Source organism: Borostomias antarcticus, assembly GCF_949987555.1.
Source record: "Borostomias antarcticus genome assembly, chromosome: 21".
NCBI classification, from domain to species: domain Eukaryota; kingdom Metazoa; phylum Chordata; class Actinopteri; order Stomiiformes; family Stomiidae; genus Borostomias; species Borostomias antarcticus.
Window position 1 is genome coordinate 4,924,475 of NC_140254.1, and position 26,952 is coordinate 4,951,426.

The 26,952-nt window shown below is 49.4% G+C and overlaps 1 protein-coding gene across 1 annotated transcript in view; it reads left to right on the forward strand.

Annotated features, from left to right (window-relative positions):
- Positions 1 to 3,562: 3,562 nt before the first annotated feature.
- Positions 3,563 to 26,952, forward strand: part of crybg2 (crystallin beta-gamma domain containing 2) — a gene marked incomplete at its 5' end in the record, with an annotated part of 29,699 nt that continues 6,309 nt past the window's right edge. Inside the window, 9 exons of the mRNA XM_084455555.1 lie at positions 3,563 to 3,631; positions 3,768 to 5,924; positions 6,171 to 6,216; positions 15,313 to 15,650; positions 15,759 to 17,381; positions 22,321 to 22,368; positions 23,607 to 23,725; positions 25,877 to 26,093; positions 26,585 to 26,724. Coding sequence (XP_084311681.1) covers positions 3,563 to 3,631; positions 3,768 to 5,924; positions 6,171 to 6,216; positions 15,313 to 15,650; positions 15,759 to 17,381; positions 22,321 to 22,368; positions 23,607 to 23,725; positions 25,877 to 26,093; positions 26,585 to 26,724 — 4,757 coding nt within the window. The remainder of the gene's footprint in view (positions 3,632 to 3,767; positions 5,925 to 6,170; positions 6,217 to 15,312; positions 15,651 to 15,758; positions 17,382 to 22,320; positions 22,369 to 23,606; positions 23,726 to 25,876; positions 26,094 to 26,584; positions 26,725 to 26,952) is intronic.

The window sequence follows — 26,952 nt, forward strand, 5'->3', positions numbered from 1 at the left end:
GTCTGAAATAACATGTTTTTTCTTTGGTAATTATGTTCTGGGCTTTGATTAATTTACTGTTTGTTGTATGTGAGCATATAGTATTTCAAAAATCGATTAAAAATGTTTCTGACTATGAACAGTAGTCATTTCAGAGCTGTGGAATGTTAGCTGTATAGGTACTGTACTGTAGTTGAAGCGGATGTATACAAGCACTGTTGGGAGGTTCTGTGCAAAAGCCACATGTTATCTGTGAAGCAGCCTATTATCTATTCCAGAGAACAGACAGTACTATCTGCCATATTGTTCACTGTCTTAATATTGATCCTATGATAGGGTGGTTCAAGTCCACATTCCAAGTAACTTTCCCTTAGCTTTAACAAAGGCACAGTACAGTGATGAATGTACCAGTGTGGTCTGAAATTATGTTATGGACTAAACGTCAAGTTAAAATTATGTTATGGACTAAACGTCAAGTGAATTGGGCAGTAGGAGTTTTTCAATCAATCAATCAATCAAAGCTTTATTTGTATAGCGCATTTCATACCCAGAGGCAACACAATGCGCTTTACAGAGAACAAGGGAGGTGGGCATACGACCCACTCTCTACATATTCCAGAGGGAAGCAAAAAAACAGTAATCACCCGGGGGCCAGATAAGTGAGCTGTAAAAATTCTTCCCTGACCCCTCTCAACAAGGCGATCGAGCAAGCTCCTGGAGTATGTTTGTCTACCGGCTAAGAACATTTATAAAGCAATATTTTTTTTGTGGACAGAACCTTTCTTCCCTTCCCTTGCTGTCTGATATTTGCGCCCAGTATTCAACATTACCATCCTTCCCTTAGTGAAGCCTTCCTCACTGTAAAACACACTCTGTATTACTGAACTATTATCTCAAGCTATGTGTACTAGCACACATATGATGTTGGTGTCACGCTAACCCCATATACGCTCCCTGTATTTTGTTTTCTCTAGTGCTGCCGAGGTCCAGCTCCAAGAAGCTGAGGACTTGCCCAAAACCATCAGCCATGGCACAAAGACATCACCCTGTGATACCGCTCCGACGTCAAAGGTCAGTTACAGGTCACTAGGGGTGTAACGATACACTAATCTCACGATACGATACGATACGATACACGATATTAGGTTGACGATAACAATACGATACACTAAGGGCAGGTGTGAAGCGTTGCAGTAGCGCTGCTGTTCACAGCAATTTAGGGCACACCAATTTAGGAATTTAGAGCTTAACTGTTGTAATATCATGGATAGGCCTAGAGACAAAAGACGTGTTTGTTACCAGTGTTGTTCAGCCAGCGTTCACTGATATACAATAAACATATCACAATATTGTTTTCACCTTGACGATACGTATTGTGACGTTTCTGTATCGCGATATATTGTGGCACGATATATTGTTACACCCTTACAGGTCACGAACGGTCACTGACCCTTGTCACCTCACTAGGGGGTTGGCAAAAGATGAAACGTCAAATTGTTCCATACATGTCCATAACTCGGCCTGTTCTCTCTCAATCAACCAAAGCCCAGAGATTACATGCGATCATGTTCTACATATGATCATGTGCGTTGTCTGGGCCACAGTCTGGCCTTCGTGGTTGTGACCGTAGAGACATCAGTATATTAAAGGTGTTGGTTGGTACAGTCGGATGGTAAAGTCGGTTTGAGTGTTCGCCCTACACTCTGTATTGAGCCTGTGATTCCCTCGGGGGGATTCTCCAGAGGTCCCTTGCTTGTTGGAGCAGGCATCCTCCTCCGGGCCTGATAGCGTTAGAGACCAGGTGGATCTCCAGCCTAACAGTGAGAGTGTGGGATCGAACTACAGTAGCTAACGGTCTAGCAGTAATTACATTCCTCTCTTATAGAAGTCTGCAAACCCCTCCTGTCCCTCTGGCACTTTCTCAGTGTACTGTCACATACAGGTAGACACACACACACACACACACACACACACACACATACACGCCCACACACACTCGACGCTAGAGGGAGCAATAGCATAAGTAGTGGCAGAACACAATCACTCCTTCTCCAATCTTGTCAGCAGAGGGCGCCAGTGTCCTGATTGTCCAGTTCTTTGATTAGATCACCAGCGTTGTTTGTGCATGCGAGCGCGTGCTTGCCGTACGCTTTGTGCATGTGCATGCATCTTCAAGTTTCTGTGTGCGGACATGCACAGAGGCATGAAGTGCCTCTATGTGGGGTGTGTGAATAATCTGATCGATGAGCTTGCATGCTACATGAGCGCGTTTGTAACGTCTCTCTGCCGAAGAGTGTGTGGGCACTATTAGAAAGCAGTTGAGAGGTGATTAGGGGTGTCGACTCTGTTCTGTCTCAGTCCAGTGTCATCACATCCCCTCTGGAGCCCGTGGCAACCAGGCTGCCTTTGAAAGCCTCCGTTGCCGTGATGACAGCCTGCACTGATGTAACTGAGAGAATTGTAAGTGTATTGAGTCCTCATAAACCTTCATGGACTGAGTGTAGTCCTTCGAGGTAGTGGTAGCGAGTAGTTGGTAAAACTCACTCCCCTAGTATAAAGGATGTGCTAACGACCCTGCCGATAGAAATTGTTATCTCGTTATAGATGTTAGCACATCCGACTTGCAAGCGCAAGGTTGCAGGATCGCGTCCCGCCCTGGACAATCCCTTAACATGGGTCAAACGAACCACAAACACAACGCAGATGAGAGTACTACCGTTATACTGACATGTAACGCACCGCGTCACGTTGTGGCATCATTGCAGAACCCGTCTTTGTCTCCGATCCGTACGTTGGGTCACACGGTGTCGGTTCCTGGAAATCGCTCTGCAAAAGCACTGGGCTCTGCTGTGGAATGTTAATTTTGGATTTTGCAACTGGAAGTTTGGAGCTAGGAACAGTGCGAAGTATTGTCCTACACAATTACTGTGTGTCTTTGTGTGTGTGTGCGTGCGTGCGTGTGTGTGTGAGCCTGAAGCAAGTTATCGCATTCATAACATCCTCCTAGATTCCTATTTATGTCTGAGCTATTCGTGTGTCTTTGACACTCCCGTCTTCTTCAAAGAGAGACATTCCCAGATGAATATCTGACGGATGGCATGACCACCGTCCCTCTCTCTATGGTCTTCCAGGTTCACCTGCAGCACCGTAACCTAACTTGGCCGTCAGCTCTTATCCGTCCAGCTATTAGAGATCACACTTCATTCCTCAGTGTAATCCTAGGAGGCAATTATATCAATGTTGCTCTTGTTCGCTGGCATCTGCTCCACTATTCAACTCCCATGTGACCCGAGGGATGTGTTTTGGTTTGTGCGTTGGGGTTTAGATTGAAAGACTGTTCTGATTCGAAATACACTACAGTAGTTTACACACACACACACACACACACACACACACACACACACGCGCACACACACACACACACACACACACACACAGACACACTGCTGTGTTGCCCAAGCCTTTAGGGTGGAGTCTAGTGCTGTGAGTTGCTAGGAATGAAGGCAGGGTGGCTCACTGAAGTGTAGATGGATGTACTGTACACCCCAGAGCAAACACAGTGACATGTCCCCCTGCTCTAGACATGCCTGACATGCCTGTGTGTCACTGTGAGTCTAGCACAATTCCGGTGGACCAGGGGCTGAGACTAAATGTGACAAAAACATGTGAAGGTTGGGGACCATTGGGGAGAGGATTTTAAAGGACATTTTAATCTCCTTTTAATCTCATTTTTTCTCCTCTCTCTCTCTCTCTCTCTCTCTCTCTCTCTCTCTCTCTCTCTCTCGCAGATCAAGGACCTCAGCTACTCAGAGCTGGACCTCCGGAAGCCCAGGAAGTTTGGAACGTTTACCTTCGGCCTGAAGAAGAAGAAGAAGAAGAACAGGGATGAAGATCTCTCCAAAAGCATCATGGGCCTTCATAGCCCCGAGGTCCAAGCTCAAGAGGGTGAGGAGGACGGGAAGGACCTCAGCACATGGGAGTTGGAGCAGAGCAGACAGGTGAGGTTTGCTATGTCTCATCCTGAACCAGACTCCGGCACGTTCATCACCCCTGCAACTCGTCCCATGCCTCCCAACCAATCACAGTCCCTGGAGCTCCTGATTGACAGTCCTGATTTGGCTGGAGCGACGGGACTAGCTCCTACAGCCACTGTGCCTGAGCTTCAGTGGGAGGAGCCTATAGTCTCAGTCCCCGGCCAGGAAGAGGAAGAAAGCCAGGATGATGATCAGGACAACTCAGACCATGCCACCTACAACCCCTATGCCTCCGCGGTCTGGACCAACGCCACCTCTGTGGACACAGACCCACCTTTCATTCCGACCCCGCCCAACTTCCCGCCTAGCCCACCTCCGACGACAGCGAACGGCGCGGAGATAGGAACAGCTTTTGCTCCTCCTCCTTTCCAAAGCTTCGGCCCTGTGAACGGCTCTGTGAGCAGCGTCTCACCTGACCCTGTCCTCCCTGTTAGGGAGATCTCCCCAAACAAAACTGACCGCTCTGTCACTGAAGCCTCTCACGCTACCTTCTCCATTGGTCAGCCTGAAACCGACACCTCCTCCTCAATCAGTGACAACTCTGTTCCCAATGCAGCCTCCTCCTCCACCAATGGTGTCGCTGTCCCTGTAACTCTCACCTCCGTCTCCACCGATGACAACTCTGTTCTTAGCGCCATCTCCTCCTCCACCAGTGACGTTGCTGTCCCTGCTGTGAGCGTCTCTGAGTCCTACTCTGTCCCTGTCCTCAACATTGACCCACCAATCAGCTCTGTTGTCACTGAAACAGAGGAACCAACCAGGTCTTTTGTAACCGAAACACACGAATCAATCAGCTCGGTCGCAACCGAAACACACGGACCAATCAGCTCGTTCGCAACCGAACCAGCCGATCGGCAGCCTCAAACCGCCATCCAGCTCGCTGAAGACGAGGACGGTGGCGTCGCTACATCTGGCGCTGAAATGGACGCCACCGACTCTGCGGTCTCGAACACGGACGCCGACCCTACTGCCAGAGACGCCGCCACTGCCTCCCCCGCCTCCCCGCACGCCTCACTGTATGGCTCACTGCCCCCCGAGGGTCTCACCAGCTCTTCTGTCACTTCCGCTTACACACCTGACCTCCACGAACCGCACGCGCCTAACGCCGCCGACGCCTCAACCCCCGGCATGCCCGTCCCTCTAGACGCCGGCAGCGTGTCTGAACCAGAAACCGACACCTCTCGTATCGACGATGACGTCTCTGTCGCTGGGCTTGACGACAACGTGTCCGAGCCCGATTTGGGCGAACCGGCCCGCGTAGTTGACGGCGACTCAGACCGGCCGGTCCAGCGAACGGCCCCTGAGCCCATTTTGTTTCCAGACGGGGTTTACGTCTTTACCCCCCTCGACATCACCTCGCGTTCCTCTGAGCCAGACGACACAGATGACCTGACCCTCCCTCGTCTGGTCGTCGGCTCCGGGGCCACCTCCGTGGTTCCCTCTGGACTCGCTCTTCCCTCACACCCCGCCGGTCATCCCGTGGAGCCCGTCACCCCACCAGAGGCCGAGACGACGACCGCTGGGAGCGGTCGAGACGCGGTTGAGATCACGGCAACAGAGAACGGTTGTCATGTGGTTGAGACCACGGCCGCGGAGCGCGGCGGAGATGCGGCGGAGATTACGGACGCTGGCGGCGGCGAGGCCACGGTCGAGACGCTGGCGGCCGAGAGTGGTCAACACGAGGCTCCAATCGCCGCCGCTGGGAGAGGCGGAGAGATGGAAGCGGCGGTGATGGAGGAGACGGCGGGAGAGAGAGAAGAAGAGGTGGAAAGAGGGGAGGAGGCGTCGCGCCCACTGGACGAAAGAGGGGAAGGAGAGGAGGGAAAGGAGGCGGAGAAGATGGAGTACAGACAGGCGCAAACGGGGGGTAAAGGGATGCTCGACGGCCGGGGCGGCCGCGGAGAGGAGGAGGTCGGGGACGGAGGGGAGGAGGTCGGGGACAGAGAGGAGGAGGTCGGGGACGGAGGGGAGGAGCGGGGGGGCGACGCGTTCCCCAGAGACGGCGACGCGGGGAGGCCGACGGAGGCGGGGGCGACAGAAGAATGGTCACCGGTGAAAGAGGGAGAGGAGGAGGAGGAGGAGGCCGTACCGGTTCTGCCGGCTCAACGGGTGCGGGGGTTCATGGAATGTGAGTGGGTCCCGCCCTCCTCTGGGCAGCATGGGGAGGAGGACGAGGAGGAGGAGGAGGGAAACTGGAGCGCCCGTACACACACCTTCAGACACACTCACCTGGGAACAGCGGCCCGCCCCGACACACACACACAGCCCCCAGGCCAGGAGCCATCAATAGAGGGGGAGGAGCGTCAGTCCATGGGCGTTGAGCAGATACACACAGCCTCTGGGGACACGCTGGGAGAAGACACACCCACACACACCGCGGACAGCGAGATTCCCTTAGACCAGCACACTCCCGGCACAGACACACACGCCGCTAACGTAGGGACAGCAGGCGCAAGGACCACTGGGCGCAGCACACACACAGATAGGCTAGACTCCCCTGTCACGCACGCAGATAGCGAGGACGCACACACGCCCGACGCGGTCAGAGAGACTGTCCGCGGTCGCCCGGCGTCGCCCGCGGAGAGAGAGGAGACCGCTACAGACACGCTCGCCCAACGCGCAGAATTAGCGTCGAGCCCACTCACACGCACGTTAGAATCCAACGCAAACCCTACTGAGGAGGAGCACGCCAGGCAAGCGAGTAGAGCGTGGGCACATGCCATCACTGAGAGAGCCAGCGGGCAGAGGGAGGTTCCAGAGGAAGTGGTAGTTAAGCTGTCACTAGCAGACACACACACACCCACCGTCGAGAGAGAGGAACGTCAAGCTGCAGCACTCCTCAGCCATCCCGGAGAGTAAGTGATTTAATTTCATTCGATTTCTCTGTAATTTTATCTGACTTAAAGGTGTCAGAGATGGACATCAGAGATAGAGTTTTATGCTTGTGAAAGAGGTAGTCATTTAAAAAAAAAAATCTCATCTTCATATCTGAAAGAGATTATACAATAGCAGCAACAGGTGGTAGTCTCGGTTTTGGTGTCATGTTTATGCTGTATTGTCTATCAGTGGTGTCCAGTTGGCGTCGGAGAGGACGTGAAAGTTTACATGTTTATCCTCTCCCTCTCTGCTAGTCGCTTGGAACGCTGTTCACTGAGAATGCACTGATTGCTGATGTAATATAATGCCACAGTCCCTACATTACTAAATATACAGTACCAGTTATGCTGTGGTGTGTGTGTGTGTGTGTGTGTGTGTGTGTGTGTGTGTGGTGTGTGGTGTGTGGTGTGTGGTGTGTGTGTGTGTGTGTGTGTGTGTGTGTGTGTGTGTGTGTGTGTGTGTGTGGGCGCGTGGGCGTGTGGGCGTGTGTGCGTGTTTGTTTGGGTGTTAATAACATATTCACAAGTATTAATTTTCCATCTGACCTGGCATAGTTATCTTGTGTCTTGTGTGTCGTCTTGGGATTCACGCTTCTCATTCAACAACGTTCCTTTGTCAACACCCCACATTCTCTCTCTGCTGGCATTGTGGCTTGTTTCTCCCTAAACGAGTCATGCATTGTCCAGTCACCTGATCTGACAAAGCCGTGTTAGATGGTGAAACCAGGTGCTTCCGGAGAACTGAGACTGCAGATGAAAAGTCCCCAGATTGGTTGTGTTGACCTGGTATGTGTGGTTATGTGACCTCATCCATCAGGCCACATACCTCCACACATGTCTACCTCTCTGATCTGGGCACAGTGCAATTAGCATGATATTGCCAAATATATTAGGTGATGGAGTTTACCCGGTACTATGACAGCGATGGAACAATCCTAAACAGTAATTCTGAGGAAGTAAATCAAGCTGTCATTGGGTTTGGCTGCTGGCATTCTACATTACATTACATTACAGTCATTTGACGCTTTTATCCAAAGTGACTAACAATAAATGAAGTCTTGCATGCTCGCTGCTTCCGCATTCTCTGCTCTGGCGTCCACTCTGCCATTACTGCTGGTTGTGCATTTGCATTCTCGCCCCGCCTCCTCCCCTGCTCCACCTGCGTATGTCGATGTCATCTCTGTTGTCATCGTTGCTCTCTGTCCGGGGTATTGCTGCATTCTTCCGGTATTCCACTATGCGTGGGCTAGTGGAAGCCAGGGTAGACACTAGCTGGTCTCTGTGGCTCTCCGTGGTGACCGTGGGCCGAAACATCTCCGGATGGCCATCCAGCGGTCCCTCCGGTCACCATGGAGGCAGAGACACTAGGCTGTATCTCCTTTGGACTCCACGAAGCGTTGGCCCGTGGAGGCCGGGGACTATAATGTACAGCAGTCCTCCTGTAGCTCTCTTTGACGGTCTTAGTGGGCTGAGTTACCTCCGAGCGTCTTCCCAATCGCGGCCCACTCTGATCGTCATAGAGGCAGGGGGCTAGATGCCGTTCCCCCTTCTGGCTCTCTGGGCCAAGCGGCCCAGAGGGGGGGAACACCCAAAACTAGATTGCCTCCCCCTGCTAACGCGATTTCCACATCTGTGGAAAGCAGGGGGGCCCCCCGAACAGAGCACACCGCCAAAATTTCATATGCTATGTTTTTATAAATGCATGCTAATAATGGGTCAATTTTGCCAAAAGTGATCTCGACTGAATTGCATTTAACGTAGGAAAAGCCAATGTACTACTACTTGCTACAACTCACAAGTGCATCTTTTTTCTAAAACAAGTGACTAAGAGCATAATCTCGTGTTGAAGGCAAAGTGCAAGAATAGCAATCTAAAATACACAATAGGTGCTTAAGAGGGAGGATTGTTGTAGTACTTCTTGAAGAGATGAGTTTTGAGCCTGCGACGAAAGATGGGCATTCTGTGTGGAGCCAGGGCTGAAGAACTTGACTCATGGTCCAGTGGTGAGTCAAGGCTTCTGTTTGTGTTTACCGGTGTTAGCACCAGCTGAAAAATGTATACAGTATCATCTCTTAAAACACACCTAGAGAAACCACTGAATTTTGGGCGTACCTGTTTAACTGTCTGACCTAACACACAGTGGACATAGAATAGAATGGAATGTGTGTCTGTGCAGTAATCTGAATGCATTCATTTGTTAACAGTGATTCAACATTGATTTCAACACATAACTAACTTGCCTCCGACGCTCCCAGCTTTCATAGCAGGACAGTGAATGTTATCCCCATTGATCAACAAAGCATCTATAATTACGTCTTATCTGTGCTGCTGTAAACCCCACCCTTTCTTTTAGATGATAGTATGTGATTTCCACACTGCCTAATCACACTGCTTGTGAGTCCATTCGTCCAGTAGCCACAGAGAAGATTCTGTCTCTCTCCAGATCTGTGGGAAGGAACACACAGCACTGTCATGACAGTTTGTACTTTAACTGCCATTCTCGCTGTGTCCTTTCAAGCCCACAAGGTGGCGATGGAGACGTTCTCACCGGGTAGCTCTTCTCTGTCGTCTCTCTGTCTGTCTGTCTGTCTGTGTTGCCAAGGTGTGATGGCTGACATAATTTCATTTGTAAGATATTGAAAATATACGCAACGTTTCGACCCTTCATCAGGCAACTTCCGGAAGAACGTTTCGAACGTTGCGTATATTTTCAATAAAGTGGACCGGGAAAAATCAGCACCTGGCCTTCTAAGGTTGGATGTGCGCACAACTCTTTTGCCTTTTGTCATTTGTAAGATATGCCATCTTTCAAAACCATCATTGGTCATCTTTCAAAACCATTGTAATAGGTTTGAAGTATGAAATTGGCATGAATTCAGCAATGATCAACACAGTTTTGTACAAACATTTTGGTAACGTCAGCTTTATTCGGATGAGCCTTGAATATCTTCAGTACAAAACATTCTCTTTGGAACCTGCCAGGCACTAGCCCCCTCCCCTGGGAGTGGAGCTCTGATGGACAGCCATACTGATGCTTAGTGAAAGATGAATAAGATACAGATCATCTTCACCTGTGAGGTAACACTCTCTCTCTCTCTCTCTCTCTCTCTTTCTCTCTCTCTCTCTCAAATCAAATCAAACTTTTTGTATAGTGCATTTCATACACAGAGGCAACACAATGCGCTTGTCTCTCTCTCTGTCACACAGACAGACAAACACACACACACACACACACAGTAATTGGCTACCTGCATGAGTGGAGTGGCGAGAGCTGCACTTTAAATACACAGGGGAAAAACCCGAAAAGCCACATACACACATTCCTGTTAACACCTTCCAGTGCTTAGTTTAACTTTTTCCACTCAAGCCATTAAAAGTTCAAATTCTCAGTGTTTATGACTGGTTGTCCATCCACCCCTGTCATGTTTGTCTACAGAGTTGTCGTGATACGATCTTTGTTGTCACCACCATCACCACGGCAACAGTCATGACCATTGATCTTTCCGACTCAAACCACTACCACACGTCTAAATTGTCAGTGTTTACAACCATTTGTCACCATCCCCACCCTCCCTGTCCATCATCAGGGAATGCGTGAAATGACAACACCTCATACAATGACAATAAGTAGCCAGGCCCGGCGGAAGGCGATTGTCGTTATTTTGCCTAGGGTGGCCAATGTGCCCCCGACAAGTCGTTGAGCGGGGGGGGGGGGGCGGGGAGCTAGCGGACAATTCCGATTGTTGGAAGATTTGTTGAGCGGGGAGGGGGGATTTGTGTGCCCCTAGTGCCTCGCCGCCCTAGGCAATTGCCTTGTATGCCAAGTGCATGCGCCACCCCTGTAATAGTACTGGTAGGTCCAGGTACTGGTAGGACCAGAGAAAGTCCTAGTCCAGTGGTGTTTCCATCAGGGCAGCGCCGGCTCTGGGGTATGTGGGTGTCCAAGAGTTTCAACATGCCTTTTAATACCAATGCATAAACACAAAGACATGCAGTGGGGTGCTGACACTGTCGTTGATGTATCGTTGATGTATGGGTGTGAGGAATTCCGTCTAATGATCTTCACCTCGTGCCTCACAGCTGCTTGGCCTGGTTCATCAAATAGGGCCCAGGATGTACAGCACAGCCCGTTCCTTCACAGCCTGGTGTCTGACATGGTTACTGTGGGCAGCACGCAGTACGAACATCGTACAGCTCCACCAAGATGTATGAATGAACTGTTTGATCTGATCTGACATGAACTTGGAGTCTCTCTGACAGGCGAGCTACTGGAATTGGAGAGAGAAGGGGGAGTTTCTTTCTCATGCTATGGCGGACGATCTGATTGGACGGGGCGACGGTTCTGGTTTGTTCTTCGGCCTGTCAGGAGACGTCGCGGCGTCACTCGTCGTCGGGGGTGGATTGTTTACAGGCTCTTCAGAGCTGGACGCTGTGAGAAAGGCGAGACTGATGCGGAATGTTGAAGCAGCGGCAGATGAGAGCTGTTGTTCTGAGGCCGTTTCACAACCACTGTGTAGGTAGTGAATAGGCGTCTAAATTCTATGAGTTCAAATTTCACTAACATGCCATTGGAGATGCATTTGGATGGCGCTAGATTTTGGCACAGCCTTTAAAACCCCTTGAGGAACAACTTTCATATTGACAAAACTATCTGTTGCTGTAGTTAGTGTGTTATTACAACATTTGTGGCGGCACAAATAATTACTCTTTATAATGTGTTTGTAGATCTATTTAAAAGTGATCAAACGATTGATGGCATATAAATGTAGCTGTGATTGTTCTTCAAATGAAAATATCAATGACTTTGGAGTAAGTGTGTGTTTGATGAAACTTTGAGAAATATCAGACCACACCAAAATCACACAGCTTCTCTGGATTAAGCACGGCCCTGGTAGGGCTAAAGAAAGTTTGCGGTGGATAATGTATGTTGCAATCAAACATTAATGTATATGGGGGTTAGTCTTAGTCCTGCAGCATCAACGTGCATTGGGCTTCAGAAGTTAAGAATTTCTTAGGAAGCATTTCTTCTTAAATTCCACTTATAGCATTTCTAGAAAGATTCTGGCATTCACCAATGCTCTCACATTGAGAGAGAGAGAGAGAGAGAGAGTATGCATAGGTGTGTGTGTGAGAGCATGTACATTAGGCGTGTGTTTTGTGTGATGGTTTGACATTTAAATGTGCATGTTGGAGCAGAGATGGGAGGTATGGGTATGTGTCTGCTAAGCCCTGTGTGGAGGGCCCTGGGGAACAGGCGTGGCGCTCAGCCTAGCAGAGCTAACAGGACCCACTGGAACCAGGGATGGAATGGAAGAGGAGCAGAGAACCTGAGAGAGAAGACAGGGAAAAAAAGGAGTAGGATGTGAAATCCTGTGCGTTCGCCGTTCACTGTCAAGTGATTACCATTTCTGCCTAGTGATTATCTGGTATGAGAGTAGCTGCAGCCACATGTCAAAGGGTGGAGTTCAGGAGAGGGATGAAGGTAGCTGATCTTCAGTTGAAGTTTGAAGACAAACACAGGTTGTTGCTTTACTTACATGGGGAGACTATTAATGACAGTTCGACACAAAATTAAAAGCCTTCATATTTTTGGGTTTTCTTCACAAATGATCGTACTGTGGTTGACGACCAAGCAGGGCATACTGTATCTGACAATCCATTTAGACACCTTGGTGCCTCCATCCAAACACAGTACATGGGAAACACATCCAATATATAATTTTCTCATTCATTTACTGTTGATCCTTTTCTAATCGTTATGGGTGACAGACATATAGCCTGATCCATCCAACTGATCTGTGTGATCTTTCAGAAGATGGTATAAGTAGGCAGCAGTAGCCTAGTAGTAGTAGTAGTAGTAGTAGTAGTAATAGTAGTTACTAGTAGTATTACTACATTTAGTAGTAGTAGTAATAGTAGTGGTAAGTTTAGTAGTAGTAGTAGTAGTAGTAGTAAATTATTATTATTAGTATTATTATTATTATTATTAGTAGTAGTAGTAGTAGTAATAGTATTATTATTATTATTATTATTAGTAGTAGTAGTAGTAGTAGTAGTAATGGTGGTAGTAGCAGCAGCAGCTGGATTGGACATGAAGAACTCAAAGCTTTCTTGTGTCCCAGCAGAGCCGTGACGGTGATCTTTGCATGCCTGAACAGATAAACTGGAATATAATTACTTTGATAGTTGCTCTCCAACTGTAACATCTTAAAGTCCTTAGCCAAGATACAGTGTATACTGTCTAGGTTCATTCTAAAATATCTAATATAGAATAATATAACTAGAAATGGTGCTCAGAGAGCACAGACCTCTGCCCCTGAATGTATTTTGTGGCTCTGTGCTTGCCAAAATTTAAATGGTTCTATATTGGCCCATGCTACACCCCTCCACCGAGTTTCATGAAAAGCAGTCTGGTAATTGTTGCGTAATCCTAGTCCAAATGAATGGAGGTGAAAGGCCGTCCGGGCCGTGTTTGGGCAGCTCGTGGTAAAAATGACTGGAGGTGAATGGGTGGCTGTATTTGGCCGGCTCTGTCGCGCCCCCCTTGGGCACAGCCAGCGGGGGGCAATGTGGTGCACTCTGTGTCTCTAGCACCCCCACTCAGGGAGCTGGCTTCGTTCTAAGTTTTGTTTTAATTTATGGATCCGGCCCATTATTTGGATGTTCTCCAAAATTGTATGGGTTCTAACGTGACCCATGATACACCATTCCACCGAGTTTCATAAAAATCGGTTCAATAGTTTTTGCATAATCATAGTCCAAAAAATGTATGGAAGTGAATGGCCAGTCTGGCTGTGTTTGGGCGGCCCGTAGACCTGACCCGTGAGTCGGCTCCGCTCCAAAATGTAGGAATTTGTCCCATGCTACACCCCTCCACTGAGTTTCTTGAAAATCGGTCAGGTAGTTTTTCCGTAACCCTGGTTCAAAAAATGAATGGAGGTGAATGGAGGTGAATGGCCGGCCATGTTTGGGCCACCCATGGACCTGATCCGTGCTTTAGATCTGCTCCAAAATTTAATGGGTTCTATGTTGGACCATGCTACACCCTTCCACAGAGTTTCGTGAAAATCGGTCAAGTCGTTTTTGCGTAATCCTGCTAACAGACAAACACACACACACATGCACAAACACACGCACGCCACCGAAAACATTACCTCTCGCCCTGCGCTGTCGCGGAGGTAATAACATATATATATATATATAACATATATATATATATATATTTCTATTGTATAGACTGTATATATGGTTGATGGATATGGTCTTGCAACTACTGTTACTGGTCAACTGCCACCATAATCATTGTGCACTTTTAAAACGGTAATTACCCAGCTCTGACCTATGAGCCTATGAGGAATGTGACTGCCATTGATACAGTATGTTTCCATGTCAATTGTCTGGGAACTCAGGTTTCTACCCAACAGGTTTGGGGTCTAATAACTCAGTGGTTTAATGCTAGTAGTGAATCACAGTCACAGTCGTATTGTTGGATTTCATACGCTTCTCATCTTCTGCTCCTTTCAACCGCCTACATTAACTGTAATAAGTGGGAAGGCCAGGAGCCAAATCATCCATTTAAAGGTCATGGATGATTCATGGATGGAAGATTACTGGGACTCAAACATGGTGGGGCTATGTTGCTTTCTTTTCAAAGGATCATGGCTGTTGATGATTGGTGATGATAGTTGACTTTCGGTGGCTTTTATGACGATATGGCCGCATTACACTGACCCTGCTCACTGTCATGTGATTCAGTGATACAGTAGACTGATATTTATGAAATGTCAGACTCCAGAAAGGCAGAGTCAAAGGAAGAAGGGTGGGGCATAGCATAATTTGGAAACTGTTTACACAAAGTAAACTTTGACTCAGCGAGTTTGTCACTGGAGCCATGTTAGCAGTGTTCCAGTACATTGTGGACATTGTAGACACACTGCTCTATAGATCCTACACTGTACACCCACTCAGCTCTGGTTAAAACAACTCTGCTGTAATGTGTGAGCATGGAGAAATATATTATCTGTTGACATGTATGGATGTAATGGAGTTTTAGGTTCTCTGTCTTTGTCTCTCTCTCTCTCACTCTCTCTCTCTCTCTCTCTCTCTCTCTCTGTCTCTCTCTGTCTCTCTCTCTCTCTCTCTCTCTCTCTCTCTCTTTCTGTCTGTCTCTCTCTCTCGGTTGTTTTAATAGTGTAAAATATATAGCCTCTATAGAATTTGTACACTTTTTTATGTGTGTGTGTGTGTGTGTGTGTGTGTGTGTGTGTGTGTGTGTTTGCATGCGCGCTCAAGTCTGCTCATAGTTCACCTCAGTAATTTACACAGTCAGTCTTGACCAAAACTGCTCCTACTGTGATTCTGTCCCTAAACATCATTAATGTCAGTGTCCTCTTCTCTGTCTCTCAGGTCTCTGAATGCCACAGCTGATCCCAGTCCAGCTTTAGAACACCCTGGTTCAGGGACTCAGCAGATAGGAGCTGACCTGAAGTCAGACGTTGAGATGAGCTCTGGGACCCTGAGCACCACGCTCACCACAAGACCCGCCTCCTCTCCCGAGGGGTCACCAGTCGACACAAAACAGCGCTTCCACAAAGTGTCCCTGGAGTCTGAGACAGACCCGGCTGATCTGGGATCAGACTCGGCGGGCCACAGTGGGCTGTGGACGGCGACCGAGCCCAGTAGAACTGACCCGGGACCGCCGTCCACGGAGAGGTGGAGGCAGCGGTATGACTGGGTCCGCCCCCCCGCCGAGCCTGCGGGGGTGAAGTCTGACTTCCTGTCTGACGGCAGCACTGGCTCCCTCTCCTCCCTGCTCTCCGTCCTGTACACACGACACCTGACCTCCTCCCCCTCCCCCCTCCTCCCCCAGGACACGCCCAGTTTCCACGGCAACGCTGGCCTGCCAAGCGACGGGAGCGAAGTTCAGCCGAGCCGGGGGAGTGAAGCAGGAGGAGGGGGGGAGGGGAGGAGTGGGAGGGACTGGGCGGAGCCTGCTGCACCTGCAGAGGAGACGGAGTGCCAGGGAGAGTCAGTCGACGGAGAGACGGAGAGGAGGATCAAGCCAGGCTGGGACTCGCAGCCGCCGTCAATCTCTGGCTTCCCCCCCGAGGACAGTGACGCGCCGCCATTCTCCGGAGTGTTCAAGGCCACGCGCGTGGAGCTCAACCCCGACCCCGCCTCCCCCGTCGCCCTGGGGACCCCCAACCCCGGCTCCCCCCACCAGCGCGACATGGACAACCTGGTCGACACCCTGAAGAGCATGGAGCGCCCCCAGAGGCCCCGGAGCATGCGAGGGGCACCTCCCTCCCTCTTCTCCTCCCTGCCGCCCATCAGAGAGGACGCCCCCAGCTCCGCCCCCACCGTATGCTCCACCCCTGCCCCCGGGGCTCCCGCAGAGGCCCCCAACGGGCGGCCGGTTGACCTGGGGATCAAGTGGAGCACGCCCAAGGACATGCCTTCGCCCCTGGAGATGATGAAGATCCAGCAGCAGCGCGACCAGCAGGAGCAGGGCCAGGCCGGCGACAGGACCCGGGGCGCGGGCCTCCCTCTCCGGGCCTCGGCCATCAGCAGCATCGTCATGAGGAGGAGCTCCCTGGGCTGCGACTCCTCCCCCGAGAGCTCCCCCTCTCCCCTGCTCAATGGGGGAGGCGGCGCGGGCAGCCCCCAGATCCCGGGCTCCTCCGCCTCCCGCCTGGACAACAGCTTCCTCTTCGCCAGCTACCTCTCGGGGTCCGCCGACCAGCCCCTGGAGAACGGCAGGGGGAGCCCCGCGGCGGCCCAGCGCTCGCTGTTCCGAACCAGCTCGCTGCCGGACATCGGGCTGCCGCACGACCGCCTCAGCTCCGCCCCCCCCGCCGGCGGCGCCAACGGGAACGGACTGGGAACCGGCAATGGGCCGGACCCGTCCGCAGCCTCGCGCTTAGATCGGTTCTCCTTCCTCATGTCCCCCTCTCCCTCCTGCTCCTCCTCCCTCACGGGGTCCACAGATGCCGGCTCTCGTTTGAGCAGACCTCCGTCCTTCCAGCACCTCTCCTCCGCCACCTCCGGCCATGGCGACCCGGGCTACAGCCCCTCCTCCCACCTGCTCAGCCCCACCGGGTCCAACGACCCGCAGCGACCCTTCTCCTCCGAGGCCTACTCCTCCAGGTTCAACCAGAACCTGGTCCAGAACCAAAACCATTTCCAGAGCCAGTTCCACAACCAGAACCAGAACCAGATGCAGAACCAGTTCCAGTTCCAGTTCCACAATCAGAACCAGAACCAGGGAATGGCCCTGGGTGGCAGTATGGGGGGAGTTGGGGGTGGTGGGACCCCCCAGGGATCCCCTGGGCTACAGAGGAGCTTCAGTACCGAGGGGTCTGTTGGAGGAGGAGGAGGAGGGGAGGGGGGAAGGACCCCCATGTTCAACAGTGTCCACGGGGGCTCCTACTTGACCCCTGAACCTGAGCCTGAGAGGACCCAGCCCAAGTACAGAGCCTTCCCTGACGCCTATGTGAGTACTGAGTCTCTCTAACATGGGGTCTACAGAGTTTATACGGGATTACATATGGAGCTGTATGTTGACATTTTTTGAGTAGTTATTATGGACGTTTTTAGATAGGTGTTATGTGTTAATTGCGTTGCACAGTACTGGTAGCCATGGAAAGACAGATGGGAGCGTCAGGGATACCCAGCGGTATTGTTGACAGGATAGGTCATTATGTCAGTCAGAGATACTGTAATGTGGCGATTTTCACGTGAGAAAAACTGAAGTCTCTCAAAGACGTTTAGGGATTTTCCTGACCTGGGCTGAATGAGAATCTCAACCCCCCTCTCCAGTGCACAGAGGCAGGTGAGAGAGCCATGTAGACAGGGCTGAAAATGAACACCTGCCACCGGCCAAATGCAGGTAAAATTTCCAATTGGCGACTAGATTTCGGAAGGCTATCTGAAAAAATATATACTTGGCCGGTAGATTTTTCCATCTACAGTCCCCTTGGCAGGTGACTCACCGTGAGCCAAAAAGTTCATTTTCACCCCTGCATGTAGAGCTAGCTGGCTCCAAGGCGATAGAATACAATAAACACAGGGCTGTATAGATTACCTCTGGGTGTGTATACAATGTCTGCTCTCTCCACTCACATAGCCAGCTCCGCTTCTCTGTGCTCTCTGTGTGGGATGATGCACCGTGCGCTCTATACAAAACATGATATGGTCCTGCTAAGATAAGGAGACAGGAGGTGACATCATAAAATGAACGTAGAAACAGATAACAAAGTGTGTGTGTGTGTGTGTGTGTGTGTGTGGTTTGATTTCCGTGGTGTCAAGGTGTGTGTGTTTGTGGATAAGCATTATTCCCCTGCATGGTTCATTTGTTTTTATTTGTCCTGTTGAGCCAGGCTTTTCATACCTATACACGCTCACATGCATAAGTACGCAGTACGCACGCACATATACACACACAAACACACACACGCACAGACACACGCACGCACGCACAACACCACACACCAGTTAATGGTTTCTGACGTACAGGCATTGCGACTTGTCCCTGCGGTTTACCTACGCTGCTCACTCCATATAAAATCCAACCACAACACCGACTGTACACCACCCAGGGGAAATAGGAGATGTAATGACAGGGCATCTTCATCAGTCATGCGGTTGTAGGTGCGGACAGCTGGCCGTGCTGAACACCTGTCGTTATGCCGATAGACAATTATCTTTTAGCGCTGAAGCATTCCATACAAGGCGATGTTGGCAGCAGCTCTCCCATGCTAAATACACACACTGACCATCCTTTGTTTCATGGAGACCGTGCATTGTGTAATGGCTGGAGTGAGAGTCTGTACTGGATGGTACCGTCTGGGTGGCTCACCGCCTCCCATGTGTTTGCACAGTTTGTGTGTTCGTGTGTGTGTGTGTGTGTGTGTGTGTGTGTGTGTTTTACTGTCCTTGTATGACTGTGTTTGTTTTGGAGCAGCGGATATCTATTAGCGCTGCCGTCTCCGCCCCCGGGCCACTGCTAGTCCTGGGCTCGGGTTTCAGAGTGACACTGAGACTGCTGTTGACCCTTCCAGGCTGTGGCTCCGTTATAGCAGCTCCGCAGCCAGTTAGGAGCTGCCAAGTCACCGGGGTAGGGCTGGGCTGGCAGGGAAAGCAGAGTAGGGAGGAGGAGGAGGAGGAGGAGGAGGAGGAGGGAGGAGGGAGCTGATCTGCTATCATGTGTTGGGTGTCGCCTGGTGTTTTACTGGGATAGTTTGTTTCACCGTTTCACAGCCTCCTCCTGCTTCCCATGTGTCAAGTGAGATAGAGAGGGAGGGGGAGAGAGAGGGAGAGGGAAAGAGAGAGATTGGGAGAGAGAGAAAGGGGGAATAGAGAGAGACTGAGAGAGATAGAGAGGGAAAAGAGAGAGAGAGAGGAAGAAAAAAATACTTCTGACACGCCCAATGTGAAAGCAGCATGAAGTTCCAATGGTTTCTGGGGAATTCTGCCACCCAGGAGGCCTCAGCCTGGCCTCCTCCCATCCCAGCGAGAGCAATACAGAACAACGTGCTCCGAGATCCATTTACTGAACCGCTGGCCTGCCCCAGCCCGCCAGCCTGCTCAGAACGCTGAATAGCACTATTCAGCTTTATAAAAACAACAGAGGAAAGGAGAGAGGAGACAGAGCCACACCTGGACTATTAGTTCTGACAGGATACAAACAGGCAGGCAGATGACTGAATGATTCAGTAAAGTAATGTGTTACCAGTGTGATCTTTCGGAAAGGTGTGATTTATGGGCCCGAAGGCACGGGGAGTCCCAGAGCACCGGCCGGCGCCGCCTCCGGCCTGTCCAGTCCTGCCCTCCAGAACCGCACCTCTTTGTTCAGTATTTACCCAGAGTTGCTCCTGCATTTACCCACGCACCGCCTTGGGACTGGGCCGAGTTGTGCGCCCTGGCCCGCTGCAGCGAGGGATGAATGGAGAGAGGAGGGAGGTAGTGTTTCTCCTCTTCTCTTCTCTGTCTCCCTGTTTCGTGTCTGTGCACGGCGCTGAGGGGCACGGACGCCCGGTGCTGGGACGACATGTTCCTATCCTGGGGTTGCCTCCCTCTGCCCCTGCCTGCCTTCCCCCCTCCCTCCCTGGGCCGCTGCAGCGACAGAAAGAAAGAAAGAATACTTCATTAATCCCCAATAGGGATATTCCTCTGTTGTAGCACATAAAAACATTAGACACCCAACACAATCAAATACAGTAAAAGACATAAAGGTACACAAGGGCATTAAAAAAGCACAAACAACACTATTTACAAGTGGGAACACAATTTCCTGGCAACATATACAGTACAGTAAATCAAGCCAGACGCTCTCTTTAAGATGGCATATAGTGTAATTTACAGCCAGATCACTGTCCTTTGTACAGACAGATAATTACCGCAGTAACACCCACTAAATCACCTCAGAGGAGGCTTCCGCTACTGTACCTTGTCCCTGTCTTAAAAATAAATAAAAATCAATCAATCAATCATAAAAATCAATCAATCAAATCAAATCAATCAATCAATCAGAGGAGGCTTCCGCCGGTGTCTCCAGACGGCGCAGGATAGTGCAGCATGATCATCTATTGTAGTGCAGCTCTGCATGACCATACTTCAGGTCTGGTATTTCCACCTCAGTGCGGCCCACAGGTGTGCATGTTGCTCTGCTGGTGTAAGCTGTGGGTATGGGCTGTTGAGTTGGGGTTCAGTCTGCAGGCAAATTTGATTTGTTACTCGAATACAATCTTTAGGACTGACTGATTGTCCACACTGTTATTTGCAAGGGATCAGATCGTATTAGTGTATTGTTGACATCGTCAACCTATCTGTTGCTGTGGTAATGACGTAGGCGTTAGTAGGCTTACATACGCCCGTTGCATGTGCGTGCTGTGTCATATGCTGGCGACTTTGAAGTCGCCATGTTTGTTGTTTGTTAAAGACAACAACAAAACAGCAACCAATAGAGATCTGTCATCTCGTCCTTCACGCCATATCACTCTCTACACTCTAATTGCATTTAATGTAGGAAAAGTCAGTGTACTACTACTTGCCAGAACCCACAAGTGCATCTCCTTTCTGAAACAACTGGCTAAGAGCATAATCTAGTGCTGAAGGCAAAGGGAAGAATAGCAAACCAAAAATACAATAGGTACACTCGACACTCCACACAGTGAGACGTACAGTAGAACTCCTCTGCTCCATGTCTTGACATAATAACCGTGCAGACCCGCCCCGTGTTCTGTGATCATTTCTCCTGAGCGTGGAGGAGCCTTGTCTCGCCGGCGTTGCGTGCAAATCCAACGCTCCATAACAAGTTGAGGCTTTGACGTTTTCCCATTGACATTTGAGAGTGGGGCGGTTCTTTCTGGCGAGCCCCCGTCCGGTTAGCGGGGGCCTCCCTAGCCCCTCCTACCTGTCTTTGTGAGGTACTGAGGCATTGTAAGTCAATGCAGCACTAACTCTACTGTGTCAGAGATGAAGGGTCTTTCTCTCTGGTAAAGGTCACAGGCCGAGGGGGTGATATCAGAGGTTTCTTTCAAGACAGGATCTGAATCTGCTGCAGTCATCGCCGCTGACAATGTGAGCGGCGTGTTTCTGTGTCGATCAGGCCGAATGACGTCGAGGGGCCCGTTTGTTCCTGGACGTCAACAGGTCATCGTGGACAACAAGCGTTTGTTGATGCAGTGTGAGGACTGGTAACTGATATTGACAGGGGATGTATTGATTTCGTGAGCAACAGATTCCAACGCTGGCTGACCCTACTGTGATGGTAATGTAATGTGATCTAGAGAGGCCATCCTGTAGGAAAGAACCAAGCAGACACGAGACACCGGTGGCCAGCACATTCACGCACACACACACACACACAAAACAACTCAGTTCACCACATCTGAACTCCCAAGTGCGTACACGTTCCAACCGCATGCGAGATGCCAAGATCAGGGTACATGTGGTGAAATGTTGGCGAGGTGAACAGGTGTCCACAGGTACAGAAGGTGACGGAGGAGGCTTGTTGATCCTTCTCTTCTCTAAGAGGTTGTTTTGTTGGCCTCCTTCTCTACTTTAAAGAAATGCAGGGACTGGTAAGCGTGTGTGTGTGTGTGTGTGTGTGTGTGTGTGCATGTGTGTGCGCGCGCGTGTGCCTTGTTTTGAAACTGATGTAGTTAGTCATTGCCGATGCGTTTCCTGCATCGTGTGTGGCTATTTGTTTGGTCAGAGAGAATCGGACGTGGTCTTGTGTGTTAATCAGTAATTCCATGGCGTTTAGGGGAGATGTTTGGGATGGTTTCAGCTGACCGAGAGACACAGTGCACTTTGTTATGCCAAACGGTGAATCCCTAAAGACGGAGTTGAGAGACAATAGTGGAACACTGCACAGTTATGAGTGGTATGAACTGTCAAATAAACGCCTGTTGTCTCTCTGTGTGCAGCTCACCAAGGAGAAGGAGCATGGGAAGCTTAACCCCCGCCCAGGAAAGGTGAGTATCTGACCCGAAAACAACACAAAACAACTCTACCCTATCCATCTTTTCAGGCAGGACCCCATGTTGTTCCAGAGCACCTGGAGGTTATTAACAATGTGGTGGTGCGCATCAATCTTAACCTACTTTCCAGACAGTGTTGAATAGATACAGTAGGTGACGTTATTCCTACAAGTTGAACCATCAAGTATGGCCTGAAGAGAGAAGGGGCTTATGTTTACGGAACCACTAACCTAGATAATAAAAGACATGATGTTCAGGATTAGTTTGATATCTGACAGTCTACATCCAGGTTTCATCTTTGGCAGAAGATGCAGACACGGCTCTTCAAGGCTTTTGTCCTAGCCTCAATGATCACAGTTCTAAAGGATCACCTTGGTATTTCACAGCTGATTGATGTAGTAATATTCAGCACTCTGCAACAGATATTTGCATGTTTCAGAATGTGTGTGTGTGTGTTTATGAGGGGTTAGATGAAGCTAAATGTCAAGCCTGCTGCTGCATGCTGGGGCAAGGCCTTGTTCTCAGTGGGTGCGTTGACTAAGCCTGTTGGCACCTGGAGGCCCCATTTGGCATTTAGCTCTCCTTCAGACTAGTATTTCAGCCTTCAGGAGGACAATAAGAACAACCGCATCCGAAGCCTCTATGGTTAAACGATGCACAGTCGGCCATTTTGAGAACCGCGAAGTCTCATAGTCTGATACACAGAGGCAGGCATTAGTAGAGCTGATTCTATGATATCTACCAAAGCTTAGTCCACTCGTTAAAGTTAGATCCACTCATCTTCCAGCCCCCTGTGGTGATGTAGAGCGGCACTAGCCTGATGTGTGCTTAATTTGATTCTTTTGGGTAATGAAACGCATCTGGCCAAACCTTCAGGTTGTGTACAGAATCTTTTTTTAACAAGTCTTTCCTATACAAGAGGCAGGTGGGGGATTTACATCACAGGATGTTGACTTTGGATGTTGTCCAGAGAGACAGACAAACAGACAGTGGGTGTCGGTCATAGACTTTATTAGCGTGTCCTTCCTGTGCCACCTTGGGTAACTAAAGTAGAACTGGATCGTTTTCATACTGACTTCGACAATAAAAAATAAAAAAGGTAGTGGCAGCACTCCCAACTCTTTGTTCTGACAGCTGTGAATGAATGAATGAATGAATGAAACATTTATTGTCCCGGTGGGAATTCATCCTGCACACTGTGGGCTGACTCATGGCGGTGTTCTGTTCCTCAGATGTTCATCTTTGACCGCCCAGGGATGTGCGGCCAGAGGATCGAGGTACGCAGTGATGTCATCGATGCCACGCCCTGGCAACTACAGGAGACCATCTCCATCAGGGTGGTCAGAGGAGGGTGAGTGTTAGTATACACGCACGCACACACGCACGCACACACATACACGCACACACACGCATACACACACACACACATGCATGTGTGCACCCCAAACTGCATGCATCCCCATATGCATATTAGTCCAGGCATTTTGTGAGTCAAAAGGGGTCAATATGGAAAAAATTGCAACAGAGATTATTTCAACTGTTTTAGTGTCATACATATTATATATATCAAAAGTCCCCCAAAATCCCAGTGGTGGAAAGTAATGAATAATGCAGATAAAGGTATGTGACAAATATCACAATTTCCAATTTTCGCCTATGTAAAAAAAATAGATTTATGCATGTTTTCTTGTCTGATGTCCACACAACACTGTTCCCAATCAACCAGAAGGTTGGCTATATAGGATGCATCACAGTGCATATACAGAAATATATTTTAATGCTATTGGCATTTGGTGAAGAGAAAAGGGGTGAATCTCACACATATTGCAACAGAAAATCTGACGTGTATTAATCAAATAGCTCAAGAGTCTAGAACCCTGGAGAGATCAGAAGAACCCTGGAGAGAACAGTAGAACCCTGGAGAACTGGACACCTCCTTCTGGATGCATCTTTAAAACCCCTGTTTCAAAACAACGTGGCATTAAGTCACACATGTGCACACACACTCAAACACACACCCTCTCTCTATTTCTCTCTCTCTCTCTCTCTCTCTCTCTCTCTCTCTCTCTCTTTCTCTCTTCTCACACACACACACACACACACACACACACACACACACCTGTAATGGAATATTCCAGGCCAGGTATAAGTGCTCCATCATGGTCACCCTGAGGGCTCAGATTCAGGGTACATAGCCAGGCAGATATTTATGCTCTCAACAAACCCAGAATAATCCACATGGCACTGCAAATCCCTGTTTTATCCCTGTATCAATGCTGTATATTTGTCAGCCAAACATAGCAGCACCACAACAGTTTGTGGTCACAACATCGACTGTCTCATCGTACTTTGTACTGTATGTTGCTGGTGAAATAGATCACATTTACGCTGACGTTAAGCTCTAGTTATAAGTACATCTGTACTGCACATGCAGTCCAAGTATGTTCGTAATATAACCACCCCCGATATGTTCTGTAGCTAGAGCTTAATTACTGATCTAGAAAACCATTAGAATCAGTCTCAACTAGTCTGACTCACCCAGCCCTGCAGGCCAACTGTGCTTCAGTGCCTCTCTCTCTCTCTCTCTCTCTCTCTCTCATTGGCACAGTGTATGCACGTGTGACATACTGTAGAACATGGGTGGGAGATGCATGATTAACCATTACACTTGCGTAATTGACCGCTATCCGCTCTCACAACTCATATATTTTGCTGAGACAGCAGCAGCAGTGACAACCACATCGTCTTCAGAGTGTGTCATCTACAGCAGAGAGCTGGCCTGATTGGTTCCTGTATGCCACCACATGGCTCGCTCTCACCTTGACTGATGTCCTCACCCTTTCGCTAATGCGCTGGACTCAACGGCTCAAGCTACGCTTAGTTGTAAACCTCAAGGCTGAGGACTGCCTCTTCGGCAACGCCCATCTCAGAAAATGGCTCCAGACTGAATAATGAAATGAAACGAAATGGAAAGTCAGTGTCATGCTAGGATTCGACCCTTAAAGTCGCACAGAAATGAAAAAAGAATTATGTCCCATTTTGGTTCACATAATTGGTCATAGTGTTCACCTATTCAACGATGTATGCCCAAAAAAATCACAAAATTCTACTTTTGTTGTAATCTTATATCAAAGTATATAATTTCTTACTTCCTGGAAAACGGTAGGTCACGTGAAATTACGACCAGGTACCTTACATTTTAGGCCAAAAATCTCACGACATCCACCCGTCAATCAACACTATCCTTCTATCGAATCTGTCTAAAGTTCTTAAAACCCGCCACTTGTCAATGTTCCAATCAAATTCCTCCCTCAATCAAATGTCCCACCCTCATAGCTTGTTTGCGTCGGAAATACGTCAAACTCCGGAAGTCAGATGATCTCAAACGTCCGTTTCAGCTGGACTTTAACATGTGATTGTTTGTGTTAACTATAACATCTCCCTTATTCTCTCTCTCTCTCTCTCTCTCTCTCTGTCTCTCTCTCTCCCTCTCTCTCTCTAGCTGGGTGCTGTATGAGAAGCCTAACTTCAAAGGGGAAAAGATCGCCCTGGACGAGGGGGACATCGAGCTCGCCTGCCCCTTCAGCCCCCCCGAGGAGGAGGAGCAGCAGCAGCAGAACGGGGAGAAGGAGCAGGAGAACACAGGACAGGAGGGAGAGGAGACGGAGGCCAAGCCGGCCAAGAGGTTCATCATCGGATCGGTTCGCAGAGCAGTGAGGGTAAGAGGAGGGTCCATTTAATATACGCTCCCTAGCTCAAATACCGATTGATTCCATTTGATTGATTGACGAGATTTAATTGAAGGGTCATGCATGTTCCAAGATGGATGCTGCTCTCTGCTTATAACGTCTTAGTAGTGTGGACTCCTGGAACACTAGTGGTCACCAACGGGGTACAGATTAAAAGATAAACTGCACCAGTATCGCCTGGTCACAGGCTACCTTGTTCATACTACAGCGCTCGTATCATTATCATATGTTATTGTGCAACGCCCTCTAGTGTCCGAGTGTCATAATGAGTCTACACAGCACACTCCACCTTCTCCATCCTTCAGAACCACAATGGGTGTCTGTTTATGACTTCAGCAGTTTGAATGTGCATACTGTCACTGTACGTTGGTTGTATACTGTATGTGTTTGTCAAATTAATCCAAATCAGTCAATCGGTCAGACAGTCAGTCAGTCGATCCGTTCGTGCCTGCCTCCCCCAGGACTACAGCGTTCCAGAGATCTGCCTGTTCCCAGAGGAGAACGCCGAGGGGAAGAAGGTCACCTTCAGAGACACCTCTGAAGATGCCAGGATCTTCGGCTTCCCCATCAAGGCCAACTCCATCATCATCAACGCCGGACTGTGAGTGACATCACTGAGCGTTCGGCCCCTCCTACTCGCCTGCAGTGCAGGTCACACACGCCGTCCCAACCACAGCCGCCCCAATGCCGTATTTTAATATGGAAATCTGTTATAAGGCGAGATGTATTTTCTTACGTAAATGGCAAGCAATTTGACAAAAATCCTCCTGCTCATCCACTGTGCAGTAAACGGTACAATCCACACCCTGTTTTATTTCGGCGATTAGTT